Consider the following 21,028-nt stretch of genomic DNA (forward strand, 5'->3'; position numbering starts at 1 on the left):
GCTGCTGAGTTTCTGAGCGAATGTCTATTAAATTTCGTTTTTCGTATGACTGATTTCTTATTTTCGTTTTAACTGTATTTCACTCTGCTAATAAGCTGCAAGTAAGTTGCTGAAGCAAAATTTCATCCATAGAGAAGAACATAAATTTTTTATTTTAATTTCACTTTGTAATCCTTGATAAAATTAATTTAGACTTGCCAACTTAAATAGTTTCTGAGAGACCAGAGGTAAAACTCAAATTAACAATCATATTACCTAAGGTTTTCGGTGCTTACTTACATTGCAATGGCCGTACAATAATTCCCGTAGACTATTTACCATATTCTTCAGAAAAGTTTTCCATGTTATTTTTCTTTAATTTGTTTTCTTTCTTTTTTTTTAGTTTGAATAACAAATGATTTCACTTTTTAAGAGAAATCAATCAAATGCAATTATTTTATCTCATATATTATTTAGATGATGGGTAAGAAGTGTTAAAGATTCGATTTAACTGCTTCTAGAATTTAGTTAAGACCCGTTACGTTTTGAAACAAAATGCTGTCCAGGTTAACTTAGTGTTTCATTCTTTGAAGGTCGATGAAATAACACCCAATTGCTTCATTGGTACTCAAGTAAATTTAATAATCTTATAAACCTTCAAATGTGCGAATGGATTTATAAGAGAAGACTAATTTAGAACGAAAAACGTTAGGAATAAATATAAATTAACAAAAGAATTAACTGAATTAAATTGAGTTTATTCACAATGAAACACGCATTTTATCTGATAGAATTATTATTAGCAAACGTGATCCGTTGGAGTCTTGCTCACATTTCATGGAGAAGTAAATAATTTTGGGGTGAATTCCATTAAAGTTCAGACCAGTTTCTTTAGCACGCACTTAGTGTTAGTATATGAAAAGGCGGTACATGTAGAAGATACCATACATAAACGTGAACAATCCAGAACCGAGTGAGCATCCACCTGGGCCTCGGTTACAAGGTTGTGATATGGATTTTGTTTGAAGGAAAAAGTTGAATAAGCAGTCGAATCATTAATTACTTTTTCTGCAATAAAAAATGAAAGCGAAATCACAAGAAATACAAGAACATAAATGAAATTATTTCTCTTCAGTGACAAGGCACAAGGGAAACGAATAGATATGGTCTAATGATTCGATAGATCGATTTTATTGATGTTCCGTTTGGGCATCTTTAAGTTAGCGTGAGTAGGGAGTGAATTCCTGAATGTTACCTAATCTAGAAAGGAAGTATCGGAATAATAATTGATGAAGAATCTGGCTGGTGAAATAGCACGTATGGCGGGAGAATGAGAAGGGGTATGTAGCTGATGATCTCGGACGTAGAGAGATTCTCGTATTATCAGCGAGTTGTATTGGGGGATTTCTGGGCAAATTAATAATTAATATTAATCCATCTAGCAGATTTTAAATGTACCTGTGGATCATTTGCAAGGGTATTAATTATTAATTCACTGCTAATCTATTTAACTAAGTATTAAAACTCTAGGTAGCAGTAATGATGCAATGAGGAAGAAAGAGATATTTATTAATTTAATAATTTGCCGACAAGAACAGGAGAGAGAAGATCAATGAATTAAAGATGATGAACAAGAAACAGAAACAAAGAACACACACAAAAAACCTCAATAAAAACGGTCTTACTTTCAACGAAATAATAAGAGTCGAGAACTCTTACACCACAACCGACGGAATTAATCTTCTCCAGTGTATGTGACTGTCTGAAGTCATTCCAAAGTTCTGGAATGGAATAAAAATGATGAAATGAACGCAGGAACTATGATCCACCCGACGTCCATCATACTACGAAATACGGACTATGATCGCAAGAAAACTGTGATTTGTGGAAACTCGCGTAGCGCTGCATTAATTATTTATAAAGTCTATCCATGAAATTTAATTAATAATACGATAATATACATACATATACATATACATACATACATACATACATACATGCATACATACATACATACATACATACATACATACATACATACAATCATACATACATATATATATATATATATATATATATATATATATATATATATATATATATATATATATATATATATATATATATTGCTAGTTTATTTTGTCTCTCTGTCTTCTCTATGGGCGCGATATGAACATTTAAGGTGGTTTTAGGGCCAGGGTTTTGACTGGTATTTCAGCATGGTGGTATCTCTCAGGTACCTTAATTTATAGTTTTAAATAATTATTACCTTTGTATGGTATTTATTCCCATGATGGCTACTTGATAAGATCGATATTTAAATATCGATATTATCCTTATTAATATATATAAATATGTATATATATATATATACGATAAGAAATGGACTAATAAATTGCAGTGAAAAGTGGATCAACTAGCGATGAATGAAATTAAAGTAATCTTAGAAGCGAGAGAATCCATAATGAATTTCGATAACAAACTATAGGTAAGGAAGGACACGCCTAATAACTTCGATATCACTATGCGAGCACCAGATTCATCACAGATAACTGACTTAGTAGGAATTTACTTATCAAATTTACAGGAAGAATTCTCGGAGATCAAGGGTTGTCTCTACAGGTATGACGCACTATTTATATTGAAAAACATCTCAAATAGGAGATTAGAACTCACCAAGAAAACATTTTGGCCTAACTATTACTATAGAAAAGGAACATACTTCTATAAACTACTTAGACGCTTATTGCAGCCTAACCACAGGACAACATGAACCCTACATAAAATCGAATACAAACCTTAAATATATAAACGCATTGAGTAACCATCCCAACTTTATTAAAAGAGGACTAGTACAAAGCAACAGCAAAATAATTTCACGCCTCTCTTCCAACGAATATCGCCAAACCCTATTTATCCACGAAATATCGCTAATCCTCATTTTACAGGTTATAAGCGAACCTGTTTAACCTCTTATTACCTCCCCTTAACTGTTCCACGTACCAATTAGCACTACTCAACTCCACTCCTCATTATAAACTAATTACTCAACTGTATACTTATTTTACATACTACGGTATTTTCCTATAATTTAATTTCATTTAATAACTAGACGACCGATTCATTTTAATGCTATAATTTTCCCATCGATCTTGTTTTTCTATGCACTCTTCAACCCTTTCTATTGTTCCTTTACTTAGCCCATTATACACACTATATCGTACATATTTTAAATAATAACTTTATCCTTATACTACGGCTTCCATTGAAAATACAGGAACTAACTTACAAGCTATAAATTAGTGTTACGTAGGTCCAAATAACTACAACGGATATCTCCAATAGCGATAAGTCACTCGGATTACACCGGCGGTCAACTAGTAATTAGCATTAGATGTTAGAACCTACGGACACGTGGAATTTGGAATTATGAGACTAATTAATTATAAGACCAAGGATTTAACTAACTCTCTTCTCTTCTATCCTCCAACTGGTATACTGAATTAAGGACCTCCCTAAAATCTAAGACTATTGAACTAACAAACATTCTTCCAGTTTTTCCTTTCCTTTCCTTACATTTTCTTTCTATTTTCCTTCTATTCATCTTTGCCATATAATCGTTATGATGATGTCTATCAATTGCAATGAGGTAAATGCAAATTTACCCCAGCTTGATATACTGAAACAACTCTAAGCATATTCTCATCTTAATTAAATAATGACTTTAAAACACCAATGATTTACTTATCACTGTTATTTATTGCTCCATTTCTTATCGTCTTTATATATATTAAACCACCGTTTTACCTTTAAATTACCTACTACCGTATACCTTATAACAAGGACCATACATACTGAGGTATGTATGTAGAATTCTTCTACATATATTTCGATGGACGCACTGTTATATATATCCTTCCTGATGAGATCGATGCATTGATGAACATAATTTTTCCTGCCGGACATTTTGCAGTACATCCGTCGCGATATATGTCGAAGAATTCAAGATATAAATGGTGTAACAACATCCCAAGACTTCTCCTGGGCACATCAGATGTCGAAGAGACTTCGACCATATTTACTATCTGTGAAAGTTCAAAATTAATTTGTTTCCCTGCACAGATGGCATACCTATGAAACTTAAGGATTTGATCTTCTCATTCATTCAGGGAACATTTTTATTTCTCCTCATAAATATGGGACACCGTGATGTTTACCCTTTAAAATCGTTGATATCTCAGTCCATTGCTATAAGTCTTGAACGGTGCATAACCATTTTAGTGGATACTGAAAAGCTCGATCTTCTTTGGTCTAAACCTCATGTTTTTAATTCTTCTTCTAGTTCAGACCACTTTATGAATCCCCTACGGAGGCAGTGTTTGATACGTTTAGCAGCTTTTAGCTACTCTTCCTGTTTCCGCCAAGTCTTAGCATTTTGTCGGTCGGTGGTAGACCAAAATACCGAGCAGGCTGCCCTATTACCGTGGTCCTTTGCGTTTGCTACGACATCTAGTTTCTCAGCCATGTGTTTGAAATCTGTGCGAAATTGATCGTAAGTCAACTTACCGATACGTTATGGGAAACCTTGCCCCAACTCTTGCCTCCTCTCAGATCAGCTGTATAGTTGTTTATATTTTGGGCAAGAAGCCCGCCCAGAAGAGTTGCAGAAGATTCCAAAGTCGTCTGGAGGATGTGGTTGAAGCCAATGGCAATTTTATTGAATAAATTAACTCTTTAGTATTTTAAGATATTTTTATGTAATTTTGGTAAATATGTTAAACTGAGATGTTAGTGTTATTTTCAGTAAAGGCTATTTGCCAACATAATGTGGCTGTCCTGGAAGGGACAATTGTTACTGTTGTTAGCCTCAGGAAACATGGTTTCCAGATGGCTATACGACACAATATTTGTGTCGTTATATCTTCCTGTGGTGGATGGGAGTGCTGGACTCGCTGTTCGAAAATATAAGGACACAGATATTGTGTCGTATAGCCATCTGGAAACGATGTCCTTTCCAGGACAGCCACATTATGTTGAGAAATATTCTTTACTTTAAAGAACTGTTATTTTCATTTGCATAATTTAGATGCCGCACCCAGTATATATATATATATATATATATTATATATATATATATGTGTGTGTGTGTGTGTGTGTGTGTGTGGTGTGTGTGTGTGTGTGTGTGTGTGTGGTGTGTGTGTGTGTTAGATAATAATGCGAACGGTTTACACCTGATAGCTCACTGGTAAAGCACGGTCGAAACAAATGTCGCTATTGATAATAAATTCTCGTATATTCCATCTTCCGTCTTTCATTTGCCATATATCTATATTTATCTATCTATCTATCTATCTATCTATCTATCTATCTATCTATCTATCTATCTATCTATCTATCTATCTATCTGTATATCAGAAAATAAAAAAACAGAGATAAATGAAATGATAATTATTTATTAATTACAAATTTGGACATCATTTCTGACAGCTGTTTTGATTCAAGACTTTAGAAATTAATTAGTATAATTAAAAACATACTAAAGTTGAATCACATCGGAAAGTTTTGCTCCCTACACTCAACACACAATAATATGAAAATGTAAAGGTATATCTTTCCCCACCTCTGATGGGATTCAACTTTAAAATCTTTTTAATTATACTGATTGATTTCTAAAGTCTTGAATCGAAACAGTGTCAGAGACGATATCCAATTTTGTAATTAATAAATAATTATTATTCTATTTATCTCTATTTTCTTATTTTCTTAAATATATAAAAATCTCGGTTCATCTTACAGTTGAATATTAAATGCAATATCCAATACTTTTTCCAATAGGCAATAAACCTTTATATTTATTGGATTTTATTATCCGTTAATGAAGTTTAACCTTTAATTGAACTTTTATATGTAATGTGCTGATCCGTATAGTGAAAGATAAATATTATTCCTTTAAAGGTCACAATACATTATTAAAGCGCTACTAATAGTTTCATATGTTGAGAACACTCAAACATATTCTTCAGGCGCAAACCAAATATTATAACGAACGAAAGAAATTGAATAATAGTAGAAACGCGAAAAAACTGAGAAGGCACCATATAAAAACGCAGACAGTAAACAACGGAAAACGAAAATAGAAACTAAACTGTCAAAAATATAATGTAAAAAAGGTAAAAGAGCTATGCTACTGACACCTTGAAAGATACGGCTGAAAAAGATAACAAGCCAGTCAGAAATAGGTGGAAGTTTCCAGTTCTTCAAGAAATATTTATACATATGCATGCAACCACTGAAATTTCTGACCTGGGGTTCAATAGAGAGTTAGGGATCTTGGATTTGAACATAATCTGCAATTTTTTTTTAGCCAAAAAAAGTTTACATTTATTCGATCCGTTCACATTTATTTCTCCACGGTGTATTTGTCTTTAGCAGTTGAAATATATGACAAACATATTTCAACTAACCTAATTGTGACTATACGTAAACACTGCTCAGCGTATTTACTCCGATATATATATATATAACGGGAAAGTTTACCAAAATAAACAAAAGACGAAGGCAGGTGGAGTACAAACAAATATATATATATATATATATATATATATATATATATATATATATATATGGTGTGTGTGTGTGTGTGTGTGGTGTGTGTGTGTGTATGAGTGATCAATAGTTTGGTATTTAATTAGTCCATCAGTTTACTCACATCCTTTAAGGCCAAAGAAATTATTGGAATAACATAATAAGCTAAAGGTGGGGCCTCAGTATCGTCCAAATATACTGTGACTAAAAGTCCGATAAAATATAAAGCAACTTTGCACTTACTTTTGTTTAATTCAGTGTAAACACCATTTGTCCCAAACTTCAAAAAGTGATCAGAATGAGTTTTACTTGACAAAAAGCATTTTTTTGTATATATTTGGTAGTCAAACGACTGACAATTTGGTTTTGTTTCACAGCTGTACAAACATGTCGTATAATTAAGACCATGCAATCCACCGACGTCATTGCGACTAGGGAGATAAGCACTGTCAACTATATCCAACGGACATTTTCCTGAAAGGAGAAAATGGACAAATGAAGTTTTTCCTTCTTTTCGTTTTCGTTTTATTTTGGATTAATGAAAAATAATAAATAAATGAAAAATATTGGGTAAAGACACAACAACAATAACAACAAAAATAATGTCTTCCTCTTTTTCTCTATCACTTGACTCTGTAAATGAATAATCTGGTGTGTTTGTTTTTATGGCCTACCAATGTAAACAATACGTTTCACTGCCCCATGTGTCAGGAAGACACTCGGCAAGAAATGGAAACAGAAGTGAAAGAATATGCTAATAAAAATGAAAATAATAATAATAATAATAATAATTATAATAATAATAATAAGTTAGGAGAATGATAATTAAAGTACCCCAAAATATAAATACTGTCATACCATTCGTCCAGATAGATGACATAAAACAAACAAGGAATCTTCGAGCTATGCGCTACTAGCTGAGGAGAACAGAAAATGGTGGAGCAAAAGAAACGACGCATTAATACGGGCAAAGTAAGACTTAGAAAAAAATTGAGCAATGGTTAAGAGGAAACAGGAAAAATGGGAAAAAGAAAGACCGAGAAGAATTAGAGAAGGAATATAGAATACGGAAGAACGGATTTGATGCAGTAATAGAGCAGTTAAAACAAAGGATCATGGCAAAAAGCTTGAAGGTCAGATGATTTGTGAACAGAAATATGCAGTTCGAGGAGAACAGATTTTTCAAAACTAACCCGAAACAATTCTTCCAAACGTTAGAAGGAGACAATAAGGAAAATGTTGCTCCTGATGCAAACCAAACCAAGGAGTTCTGGAGCGGATTATGGGGAAACAGTCTGGTGCATAAAAGGGATGCAATATGGATAGGAACTATCAAGACTGAATTACGAGGAAAGGAACAAGTGGGTAAAGTGCCTAACTGGAAATTATAATTATAATTATAATAATAATATAATTATTATTATTACTTTTTTTCTTCTTTCAAATTTGCTTCCATTTCTTGCCGAGCGTCTTCCCGACTCCTAGGACAAAGAAACTCATAGAATACATTGGTAGGCCATTAAACCAAACTCAATAGTTCGTTCGTTTAAAAAAAATTTTTTTTTTAAAGTTATATTAAAATACATGAGCAGCAACAGTTCTCACATCGATAATGCTCTTCTCAATACGTGTGATGTACCAGTTAAGACAATCTTTTGCACTTCTTGCAGGGATGGTAAGCCAGGGATCATTCTCATGTAATTTTCGGTTCCCTTCTTGATCATTCCTAGTGCTCCTACGATCACTGGTATTGTAACCGCCTTGAGATGCCACATTTTCTCAATTTCAATGAGTAGGTCTTTATATTTTCTGAGCTTGTCAAACTCTTTCGCTGAGATATTATGATCACAGGGGATGCTCATGTCGATCAATAAGCAAACTTTATTGTTTTGGTCTTTCACAACAATATCTGGTTTATTGGCCTTGATGGTTCGGTCTGTATGTACTGGAAAGTCCCACAGAATGGTTACATTTTCTCCTTCAGTTACAGCCTCAGGGTGGTGATTATATCACTTGTCGGCAGTTTTGATATTGTAATGCCGTCTTATTAGCCAGTGTAGATATTGGCCAACTCTGTCTTGTCTTAATTTATACTCCACTGGTGCTAAGACTTTACATCCAGAGATTAGGTGGTTCACTGTTTCAATCATGTTGCAGAATCGGCATTTTGGGTCTGCTCCATTTTTCATCACATTGGCCTGGTAGTTCCGGGTTAATAGGCTTTGATCTTGAGCAGCCAGGATGAAACCTTCGCTCTCTGCTTTTAGCCCTGAGCTCCGTAGCCACTGATGGGTTTGCTTCTGGTCAATGTTTGCTTGTTTCTCCTCCCACCTATCAGCCAATTGTCGTGCGCTTTTTTCGTTGCCATTATTACCACCTTCTTTGCAACAATAGTTGCCGTACTTCCCTCGGGTTGTTCAGTTTGGGTATCCTGCACGAGATCAATAGCAAATATTTTGCTTTCCTTTATGATAGAATGAAGCTTCTTTCGTCTCTCGTGATTTTCCACGAGCTTTAGCATCCAATCATTCGTTATTTCGAGATATTTGGCCAGTCCAATTGTGGTTGTTTTGTAAGCTAGTTCAAATTGGATCAGGCCTCGACCTCCTTGGGCTCTGGGAAGGTAAAGGCGATCTACGTCTGCCTTTAGGTGGTGCATCCTATTACAACTCAGCAGCTTGCGTATTTTCCTATCTATATTCTTTACTTCACTCATATTCCAGTTCAACACATTGTAGCTATAAGTAACAACTGGAACTACTAAGGAATTTATAGCTAACACCTTGTTACGAGCATTTAGTTCAGATTTCAGGACTGCACGAACTCTCCTATAACATTCCTTCCTGATCTTCTCTTCATGCTTGCATGCTGAATACCAGAGCCTTCATTTATCCCTAAATATTGTATGTTTGTTCTTGCTCAAGCTCTCTTATGACTGTGTCAACATCTAACACGACTGAATTTGTGGTCTTCACTTTCCCTTTCTGGAAAGTGGGCTTGGCACACTTCTCAAGTCCAAACTCCATCCCGATGTCATCGTTGAATGCTTTCACAGTGCGCAATAGGCCTTCAAGTTCATTATTGTCTTTACCATAAAGTTTTAAGTCATCCATATAAAATAGATGGCTTATATTTTTATTGGCAATTTTATACCCATACCCTGTTCTGTTTAATTCACTTGTAAGGGGTATTAGGGCTATGCAGAATATTAAAGGTGAAAGTGAGTCACCTTGAAAAATTCCACAGTTGATGTTTATATTTTCTGAGGCAAGTACTCCATTAGAGTGGTATAATTGGAGATTCATTATTATTATTATTATTATTATTATTATTATTATTATTATTATTATTATTATTATTATTATTATTATTATTATTATTATTATTATTATTATTATTATTATTATTATTATTATTATTATTATTATCATCATCATCATCATCATCATCATCATCATCATCATCATCATCATCATCATCATCATCATTATTATTATTATTATTATTATTATTATTATTATTATTATTATTATTATTATTCAGTAGTTTTATTTTTATAGCGTGCTTTCACTTCACTACCGAGCACAGCTCTGTGTGCCTTGGGTATGTGCTGTGATTTGTTGTGATGCTCTGATGGTTATTGTATGGAAAGTGTTCTGCGTAGGATGTGTGCAGTGCCTAGTAGTGCAATTTTCTGTATGTTATATGTGTTTGTAAGTCCTGGCGTTTTTGTTATGTATTTGTCTGAATATTTTTTTATCATGCCTAATGATAGGAATTGTTTCTGTTTTCAGATTCCACATTCTAGTTACCTCTATTTCCAGGTCTTTGTATTTTGAGAGTTTCTCCATTTCTTTTAGAGACACGTTGTCATCAGCCGGTATTGATACATCAATTAGAAAGCATTTTTTTTCTTCATGATCTCTGACAACTATATCTGGTCTGTTGGCCTTAATTTCTCTATCTGTGTGTATCGGCATATCCCAGAGTATGGTTGCTTTCTCGTTTTCTGTGACCTTTTCTGGTGTGTGCCTATACCATCTTTTTTCTGTTGTTATTCCAATGTATGTAGGTTCCAACTCTGTCATGTCTGTGAATATATTCCTTCTTAGCCAGGACTGGGCAGCTAGAGATAATATGATTTTTGTTTCTTGTCCATCTCCACATATTCTGCAGTTACTTGTAATATTTCTTTTCATTACATGTTTTTGGTAATTTCTGGTGGGGAGGCTTTGGTCTTGTGCTGCAATTAAAAATCCCTCTGTTTCTGCTTTGAGTCCTGAGCTTCTCAACCATTGCTGGGATTTTTCTTTGTCTATTTCTTTTGCGTTTAGTTTAGTCCAGTATTTACCATGAAGGGGCTTTTCTTGTCATCGTTTTATCATGGTTCGTTGCTGTTCTATTTTTAGTTTGGATTTCATTTGTTTTATAGCTTTTGTTGTTTCTTCATCTTCTTCTTCTTCATGTTTATTAGGTGGTATGATTTCTTGTTTGTATTTGTCAGCTTCCTTAAATACTGAGAACAGGTTTTTGTTTTGCTCGTGTTTTGCCGCTATCTGGATCAGTTTTCCTATGGTGGTTATTTTATAATCTGGATCAGTTTTCATATGGTGGTTATTTTATAATAGTTTTCCAGCTGTATAAGGCCTCTACCACCTTCTATACGTTGTATATATAGTCTTTCTATGTCAGAGTTTGGGTGATGCATCCTAGATCCTGTCAGTATTTTTCTTGTTTTCCTATCTATTTTGGTCAGTTCATTTTGTGTCCAGTTAAGGATATTGTAGCTGTAACTTATAACTGGAACAGCTAAAGTGTTGATACCTATTATCTTGTTTTTAGCATTGAGCTCTGTGTTTAGTATTGATCTAACTCGTCTATAATATTCTTTTTTATTTTCTCTTTCATTTGTGTGTGTTGTGTCTTATCTAGTTCATGGATTCCTAAGTATTTGTAAGTTTGGCTTTGGTCTAATTCTTTTATTTCATTAGTTTTATCTAGTGTGATGTTGCTACTCTTAACTAGTTTTCCTTTTTTCATGGTTACTTTGGCGCATTTTTCTAATCCAAATTTCATATCTATTTCTTTGGTAAATCCATGAACTGTCTTTAATAGTGTTTCCAGCTGTTTGTCATTTGCAGCGTATAGTTTTAGGTCATCCATATATAAAAGGTGGCTGATCGTTTTGCCGTAACATTTATATCCGCATCCAGTTCTATTTAGCATATCAGATAGAGGTGACAGTGCCAAGCAGAAAAGGAGTGGAGAGAGCGTGTCTCCCTGGAATATTCCTCTTCTAATGGGGATGTCTTTGGTTTTCAGAGTCCCTCTTTTGTTTGGAGGTGTAGGACTGTTTGCCATTTATTCATAGAGTGCTCTATGAATTTTATGATTGTTGGTGCTACTTTGTTAATGGCTAGTGTTTCGAGGATCCATGTGTGGGGGATGCTATCAAACGCCTTTTTGTAGTCAATCCAGGCCATACTGAGGCCTTTCTTCTTTCTGTGGCTGTCTTCAGTTATGGCTTTTAATCATTAGTTGATCTTTACAGCCATATGAGCCTTTGCGGCATCCTTTCTGCTCTTCTGGGAACAGTTTGTTTTCGTCCAAGTGCTTGTTCAGCCTTTGTGATATCACTTCAGTAAATGCCTTGAACATAGTAGGGAGGCAGGTTATTGGTCTGTCGTTTTCTGGTTTTTCTGTTTCATTTGATTTGGGAATTAAGATGGTTTTCCCCTTCGTGAGCCATTCAGGCATTGTCTCTGGCTCTGCTAGTACGTTGTTAAAGTTTTCAGCCAGCTTTTTGTGCATTCCTGTTAGATATTTCAACCAGAAGTTGGGGATCTTGTCATGCCCAGGTGCCTTCCAGTTGCTTAGTTTTTGCAGTGCCTGGGTGACCTCTTCAGTTGTTATGGGGGTCCAAAGTTGCTCAGATGCCGAGTTTGTTATTCTGATACTCCTTTTTTTGGTGGTTCGTTCGCCGACCATATTTCTCCCCAGAATTCTTCCAATTCTTCTGCCGTTGGTGCTGCAGTGACTTCTATTTTATTTTTTCCCAGTTCTTGGTAGAACTTTTGGGGTTGGAGTTGAACTTTTTGTTTTCTTCAAAGAAGCGTTGGCGTTTCTCGTACCGGCAGATCCTTTGTGCTTTGGCAAGGATATCTTGCTTCAGCTTTTCTTTTATTTCAGGCAAATCTTTCTGTGTGATGTTATATTTGCGGAGTATTTTTGTTCTCTTTTTGTTGCTCAGTAGCGTTGATTGTTTGCTGATTTCATTAAGAATCGACAGGTCTTTTCTAATTTTTTTTATTTTGCTTTGGATGTTATTTATCCACAGGGTTTGTTTGGGTGGTGGTACTCCTGTTTGGGCGGGTTTGGGTGAGTATCCAGCTTCTTTTGTGGCTGCAGTGGCTGCTGCGTATATTAGGTTATTTAGCTCAGTGATATCACTTTTTTTTGTTTCAGTGGCTATCAGTTCAGTGACGGCTAGGTTTATGCTGTTTATAATTGGTGTTGTTATTTTGTTTATTTTGATTCTTGGGAGGTATGGTCGGTGGTCCATTTTGAGCTCTGTGGTTTTCAGTTCTTTGATTATTTTATTTTTTATATTATCATAATCATTAGGCTCCCCTTCGTTGTTTACATCGTGTTTGTGGGAATGTTGCGTTTGTCTTCGTGTTTTACAGTTTCAGTGTTTATATTATTGGGCATTGTTGTGTGGCTTCTATCTACATTTTCCTGGTGTATGTTTTCTTTTAGGTGTTCTATTTCTATTTCTGATATTTGTTTTGTGTTGAGAATGTATCTTCGTACGTTAGCTAATTTATTAGGGTTCATTGCTGTATCCAAGTCTATATCTCTATTATTTTCCTTCCATATTTTATATGTGTGTTGTTGTATTTTCATTTTTTGGGTAGAGTACTGCTGTGAAGTATGCGTGTAAGATAGAAATGTATTCCTCACGTGTCCATTTACGTCTTTTGGTTTTTATTTGCGGGACATGAGGTACAACGTCCGGCCCATTATTTTGACGGTCGTCATTTTCGTAGGGTACCGGTCCGTTTATTTCTGTTGTCACATTATTTCGCACGTGTAGTTTTTCGTACATTTTTTGTTGTAAGTTTAATGTACGTACCGCTCGATTGTTATTCTTGGGTTGAATAGTATCGGTGGCATTTAATTTCTTCGTAGTTCCTTTGTACATGGTGTTTGGGGTCGGGGATGATCGTGATGTTCCACGCATGTTTACATGTGTTGTGTTAGAGGTGGAGATAATATCGAGTCAAAATACATCATTTCGTTTCAAAAATAGTAATAAATTTCAATTAGTATTACTTACTCGGATACAGTCCAATTCTTTGTTAGTAAATCTTTGGCTCCATAGGATGTCCTTGTTTTCGATGTTTGTGGATAGATTTCGGAGCTCTGTATTTTCCTACTTACATCTTAAACGTCCCCGGTGTTCTCTCTTCCGTTCCCGGTGTTCTTTTCCGTTCCCGGTGTTCTCTTCCGTCCCCGGTGTTATTATTATTATTATTATTATTATTATTATTATTATTATTATTATTATTATTATTCTATGTTTGACTTTTGCTTTATGTCTGTACAAGTTGGCTCCAAGTCTCACCCAGAGACCTCAAGGGACAACAGGTTGGAAGTTCTGTGCCATATATTTGGGGGGTTTTTTTTGGTGTTGTACTAGTGAATGTCTAATACATAAAAAAAATTTTAAAAAAGTTTGTTTTAAACCTTGGGATTACATAGAGAGTATTTTGCGTAGGATATGAGCAGTTCCCATGAGCACTATCTTTTGAATTTCTGCCATTTTGGGGTTTCCTGGTATCTGAGTTAGGTAGCAATCAGTCCCTTTCGCTATCATTCCCAGGGCACCTATGACAACAGGTATTGTTTTAGTCTTCAGCTTCCACATTTTGCTGATTTCTATTTCAAGATCTTTATATTTGCTCAGTTTTTGGTAGGTCTTGACAGATACGTTTATATCGATTGGGACAGTCATATCAATGAGGAGGCATGTTCTTTGTCTGAAGTCTTTCAATATGATGTCTGGCCTATTTGCATCTATCTGCCTGTCAGTTTGAATGGTGAAGTTCCAGAGGAGTGAGATGTGGTCATTTTCAAGCACTGGAGGTGGATTGTGTTCTCACCAGTTTTTTTCATGGGGCAAATCCAGGTTTTTGCAAATTACCCAGTGAATATATTGTGCAGCTCTGTCATGCCTGTTGAGGTACTCTGTAGGCGCTAGAAGACTGCATTTGGAGACAACATGATCAATGGTTTCATTTTGTTGTCGGCATACACGACATGTTGGGCTACTGCCGTTCTTTAATATGTTGGCCTGGTAGTTTCTTGTTGGTAGGCATTGATCTTGAGCTGCTATGATAAACCCCTCTGCTTCAGATTTTAAGCCAGAGGCCATTAGCCATTGATGGGTCAGGGCTTTGTCAATATCTGCATTATTCGCTCTCTTTGGGTATTTGCCATAGAGAGGTCTTTCTTGCCATTTATTATTCAGAATATCTAAGGCCGCAGTTTTGGCACGGGTTTTCATGCGCCTAGCTTTTTCTGTGCTTGTTTCTTGTATGTCTATCTCTAATTCCGAAATTGGTTGTATTCGGAATTCACTTAGATATTCCTTTGCCTGTTTTGTGACTGAGTATGATGCTTTCTTGTTTTTTCATGTTTTGAGACAAGTTTTAACATCCAGTCCTCAGAGTCCTCACGGCCTCCCTCTTTTCTTGGCAGATAAAGTCGTTCTGTATCTGCCTTAGGGTGGTGTATTCTATGCATTGTCAACAGTTTTCGTATTTTTCTGTAAAGATTACATATTTCAGTAATTGACCAGTTAACAATATTGAAACTGTAAGTCACGACTGGTATGGCTAATGCATTGATCGCTTCGATCCTGTTTCTTGCATTCAGCTCTGTCTTGAGTATTGCTCTCACTCTTCGATAACACTCTCTCCTGATCCTTTTCTTCATCTCTGAATGCCTTATTCCGTTCCCTTCAATTACCCCTAGGTACTTGTAGCTCTCCGCTGGGTCTAGTTCTTTTATGACATTCTGCTGGTCAAGGTTAACGTTAGATGTTTCTGTCATTTTTCCTTTGATAAAGGTAGCTTTTGCACATTTATCGAGGCCGAATTGCATTCTGATGTCGTCACTGAATTGTTTGACTATCGCTAGTAAGCCCTTGAGTTGTTGGTCATGTTTTGCAAAAAGCTTTAAATCATCCATGTAAATGAGATGATTTATATTTTTATCAAACATGTTATACCCGTACTGCGCGTCATTGAGCAGCTTTGAGAGAGGTATTAAAGATAAACAAAAGAGGAGTGGTGACAGTGAGTCACCCTGGAAAATGCCACACGAAATTTTTACATCACCAGCATTTAGGGATTCATTGTCCCTGTTCAGAGTTAGTGTGGTTCTCCATGATCTCATACTTACAGTCAAGATGTTTCGCAGAGTAGGTGCTATCTTATACATTTCCAGGCATTTCCTAATCCAGCTATGTGATAGGCTATCAAAAGCCTTTTTATAGTCTATCCAGGCTATTGATAAGTTTTTGTGTCGTTTGTGACAATCTTCTAAGATCATCTTATTGATGAGTAGTTGGTCTTTACAGCCGTAGGATCCACGTTTACATCCTTTTTGTTCATTAGGGAATATGATGCTGTCTGTTAAAAAACTATAGGTATATTCCGTCAGGACAGATGTTAGCGTTTTGTACATAGTTGTTAAGCAGGTTATGGGTCTATAGTTTTTTTGTTCATTTGTTTCTTCACTTTTTGGAGGCAGGAATGTTAACCCATTAACTAGCCAAGCAGGCATCCTACTAGGGTGTTTCAAAACATCATTGTACAGTTCTGTTAGCAGTTCATGGCTCTCTGGGAAGGCATTCAGTCAGAAGTTAGGAATTTTATCCTTTCCTAGAGACTTCCATTTGCTTGACCTCCTGAGAGCAGATCTTATATCTTCTACCTTGACACCCTCTCACTTTTGCTCTTCTAAGGGGTCCAATTCTGTAGATATTCTGTCAATCTAGGGGCCTTTTCGTTGTGTGTTTTTTCTTCTGCCCAAATTTTATTCCCAAATCCCTGCACTTCTTCTTTTGATGGTACAGACCTTGCAGTAAACGCTGTTTTTCCTATCTTCCTGTAAAAATTCTTGGGGTTATTTTTGAACATGTTGTTGTCCTTGAAAAATCTAACACGCTTTTCATACCTCGCTATGCGGGCAGCTTTGGCAGATACCTTTGTTTGATGGTTTCTATGGTGGCATCAATATCAAGTATAGTTTTCATATTGTATTTTTTCATTAATTTTGGGTTTTTGTAGGTTTGGTAGTCTTGTGAGCCTTAAGGATTTTCAAATATTTAATGTCAGATCTAAATATTTTAATTTGTTGTTGCAGACGCTCTTGCCAGAAGGCTTTTTGTGGGAATGTTGCGGTTTTCTAATCTTTACACCGCATAGGATCGTTGAGATTTTCGCGGATGCATAGTATAGGTGGTTGAGGTTTGTGACATCAATATCATTAGCTGAAATTATATCCTTAAGTGCAAGCCGGATTTTACCAATTATTTTCATGTTTTGGTTAGAGTTGCGGATTTTAGGGAGTGTATCACGTTCGTCCATGCTGGTTTCTTTAATTTTCAGCCATTCAATCATGATTTGATTTTTTAGCTCATGTAATTCTGTTGGGTCAATATTTGTGTGACTTTCTTTATCTATTTGATGCTCATCTGTCTTAGTGTTTATGATTGGTTCAGGGAGTATTTCACTTTGCCTATCACTTATACTAACTCTTTCAATCCTCACTTCGTTTTTATCAGCCCTGGGCTGGTCTATAATTATTTCCTCTGTATTATCTTCTCTAGCTGCAGCTTCGTTCATTTTATCCGATATTGCTTGTCTAACTTGATCAATCTGTACTTCAGTCAGTAATTTTTTTTTATAATGTTTCTGCTGACGTTGGCAAGTTTGTTACTGTCTATGTAGGGTCTTACTTCAGGGTGTTTCTGTCTCCAGTTTAAGTATGCTTGTACAGTGTTAGATTTATCTGTGGGGAAATATATGGCATGGTAGAAGGCCTCAAGAACTTCTTTATATCTTCCCTAGACCATTTTTCCTTCTTTTTCTTTTGATTATTTGGTGATGAGCATGGATGGCCATCTGTTGGAATATTCCGGTTGTGGGGTACGTCCAGCCCCTGTGTGTTGAGAAGATTGATCCAGTAGCTGATTTTTCAATCAGAATTTGGTTAAATTTTCGGTACGTGGTCTTTTGTAATCCGCGCAACGACCAATGCGGTTTATTGTTTGATTTGTTGACCTTGAAGCATGACGAGCTTCCATTCTTATATTAGGAGATGGATCTGTCAGTTTAGGGTTCTCTACATGTAAGCATTGCTCATAGCGCAGCTTCTTAAGGCTAGCAGATATATATTCGTCTGTATTTTTTTTGTTGATAGTTTTATCTCCGAACATTTTTTTTCCTCCTCTTCCTTTCTTCAAGGCTCACTCTGCCTGTATTAGTTCGAAATAATGAGAATAAAATACGGGGAAGAAAAAGAAAAAAAGGGAAAAAGACGGGATCTGTCAGTTATTATTGTTATTACTATCACCTTCACCACCATCACCATCATTAGCAACATCACCATCACCATCATCATCATCAATGATATTGTTTTATGTGTAGCCACAGCCACCATCAACACTCCTACTGCCATTGTGTGGGAGAATGGTTGGTTAAAGAATTCATGCTATTTGGGTCTATAAATAGATTCGGCAGATGGTGGAGACAAAGGACGTTAATGGTCAGTAAAAGGTCAAACCTGTTTACATTTATTTATTTAATTTCCTTTTTCTTTTCTCTTTTCTTCCTCTTCACATGCATATGTATATGTATATGTATATTCACTCACACATATTATCTGATGTTTTCGTCGATGATTTTTTTTTTTTTTAAACTTTCTGAGTTCAATGTTATGTATATATTTTTAAATTTCTGAATTCAGTTGTATGTATATAGTAGTAGGTGCTTAATTCCATAACTTTTTATCGTGCATTTAATTGTGTTGTTACAATAAAAGGTAATTTAAAAGGCAATTTTACACATTCTTATAGTCATGAGAGACGACTAAATGTAAATGTTCACACAGAATTGGAGATATTTATGTTTCTAATTTTTCTTGTTAGGTGTACGTTTGTATGAGCTGTAGATATGTACGTTTTTAAACTTATTTTGAGGGAAATTCAAATTACTCACAGAAAACAGTAGATCTTCCAGTTTTCTACGGTTGTTTTTTTCAGTTGTCCTGCTGGGTTCGCTGTTGCCAATATTATTATTATTATTATTATTATTATTATTATTATTATATTATTATTATTATTATTATTATTATTATTATTATTATTAGCAGTAGTAGTAGATTTATTTCATTTTCTAATTTTCTAATTGAAAGATATATGGGACCTCGAACTAAACTCATGCCATAGACTGAGTGGCTGCAACATTTGGAGCGCCGGAACGCAAGAGTCACAGCAGGAAATATTGATGTTTGTTAACTTACAGAATAGGACGACGTGGCGATTGCTGGTGAACTTAATTCAATGAAAGTTTAATATTCACAAACAAGAAAAGACAAAAAGAAAACTAACAAGAATATTTTACTGCAAAATAAATGAATACACTTTCGAAATATTAAGTGAGATTTATGCGAAGGACATCATTGCTAGACATAGCGGTTCTAAAGATATGTTTAACAGATCCCGATCAAAATACTGACAACAGCACACAAACAAACACACACTCAAACACGCACACACCCACGCACACACACACACACACACACACACACACACGCATACACATGCACGCGCACACACACGCACACACACTCGCACACACACACACACATTCTCTCTCTCTTACGCCTTCTCTCATTGAATCTGACTCGTACACGCAGACATGAAGATATTTTGTTTAAACTAAATAATTCTGTTTATTTTGAATTTAGTAATGGAGGCAACGAACCCAGCTTACAAACGAAAAATATTGTATATGAAGCGTTGGATTAGCAAAGTGTACGGCGTAGAACTAAAAAATAATAAATACAACGTGATTGATTTTCATCTGAAACAATAAAGCAAGCGAGAGAAAAGAGATGGAAGGAAGAAAGAAAGAAAGAAAGAAAGAAAGAATGAAAGAAAGAAAGATAGAAAGAAAGAAAGATAGAAAGAAAGGTGATCAGAATTGTGAACAATTTTGATTTGATCCAGGTTGAGGATTTTCATTCGTTTATGGATGAGTTACCCAATTTGGTTCCAAATTTCTTCATTTTATACGTGAAAAAAATTAAATCTGTGTTTCACACATTCAGTTAATCTTCTGTAATTATTTTACGTAATTTAAGTAAAACTCGTATCATATCCTCATATAGTGTAAGATATCTTTTCGTCTCCCTCACAGACTAATGTCATCTACACACAATTTATATATTACACCCCAGACATGCATTATTTTCATCATCAAAGATATTGAGAATATTTACTGACAGTCACGTGACGAAAACGTTCTCTTTCACTGAACCTAAACACACAACCTTTTGACAAAACGTTGCCTTTTCTCTTTTCTCTTTGGTAATCTCGTGTCTCAATCCGAAATTCTGTGCTAAACGCATCAGTCAAACCTTTATTAGAACCACCACTCCGGAACAAAACTATACAATAATTCTTCAACACACACCAATCTACATAGACTAGAGAAATCGCAGCAACTTTTCAAATGCTGACAGTATTGTCTCTCTTTAGACTAAAACATAGAATACAAGTGAAGGAATGAAATAAACCCAGAAGATTCAAATTTTTTTACCGTCTGTATAATTGGTCGGCACAGATCTTCTCAACTGATAAAAATCGGTATTAGTTGCGCCTATTAGCATTTTCTCTGTTGCGTCATCTTTGTATAAAATACAGCTTGGACTTATCGTTCTGCTCACGAAGGATTTACATGCAGAAGATTCAAAACACCTCTTCGAACAGTCGTAGGCATCCACATCAAGTGTCATCAATGTTTTACCTTCCTTGAGAAGACAGTTTCCTACTTTTATAAAATAGTTCAGATGTTCAACTGTAACAAAGTCAGGAAAATTAAACAACCAAAGTACGAAGACGAAAATAAAAGATTTTCGAAATAGATAATATAAAGAGAGAGAATATTAAATGTTTGACGATCAATACTGATATTTTTACCAGGAAGAAGTGATAAATTTGTTACTACCATAATGTAGGGATAATTAATCCATTCTATTATTTAAATGATTCATATGATATGTTCTGTAATGTTTTATGCTTGTGTATTGTAAAGTTTGCCCGATTATCAGAACTTAATTTTAATAAAATGCCTACAAACTGACGAAAAACTGAAATACAACGAGTACG

At 35.1% G+C, this 21,028-nt stretch overlaps 1 protein-coding gene across 1 annotated transcript; it reads right to left on the reverse strand.

Moving 5' to 3' along the window:
- Positions 1 to 810: 810 nt before the first annotated feature.
- Positions 811 to 20,621, reverse strand: LOC118761543. Its single transcript, XM_036499568.1, has 4 exons — positions 20,460 to 20,621; positions 6,808 to 7,038; positions 1,665 to 1,760; positions 811 to 1,047 (listed from the first exon to the last, which is right to left on the reverse strand). Exons 1-4 carry the CDS (start codon positions 20,527 to 20,529, stop codon positions 857 to 859), a joined length of 588 nt encoding a protein of 195 aa, XP_036355461.1. The 5' UTR covers positions 20,530 to 20,621; the 3' UTR covers positions 811 to 856.
- Positions 20,622 to 21,028: the final 407 nt, after the last annotated feature.

This window comes from Octopus sinensis, unplaced genomic scaffold (genome assembly GCF_006345805.1).
Source record: "Octopus sinensis unplaced genomic scaffold, ASM634580v1 Contig14966, whole genome shotgun sequence".
NCBI lineage: Eukaryota > Metazoa > Mollusca > Cephalopoda > Octopoda > Octopodidae > Octopus > Octopus sinensis.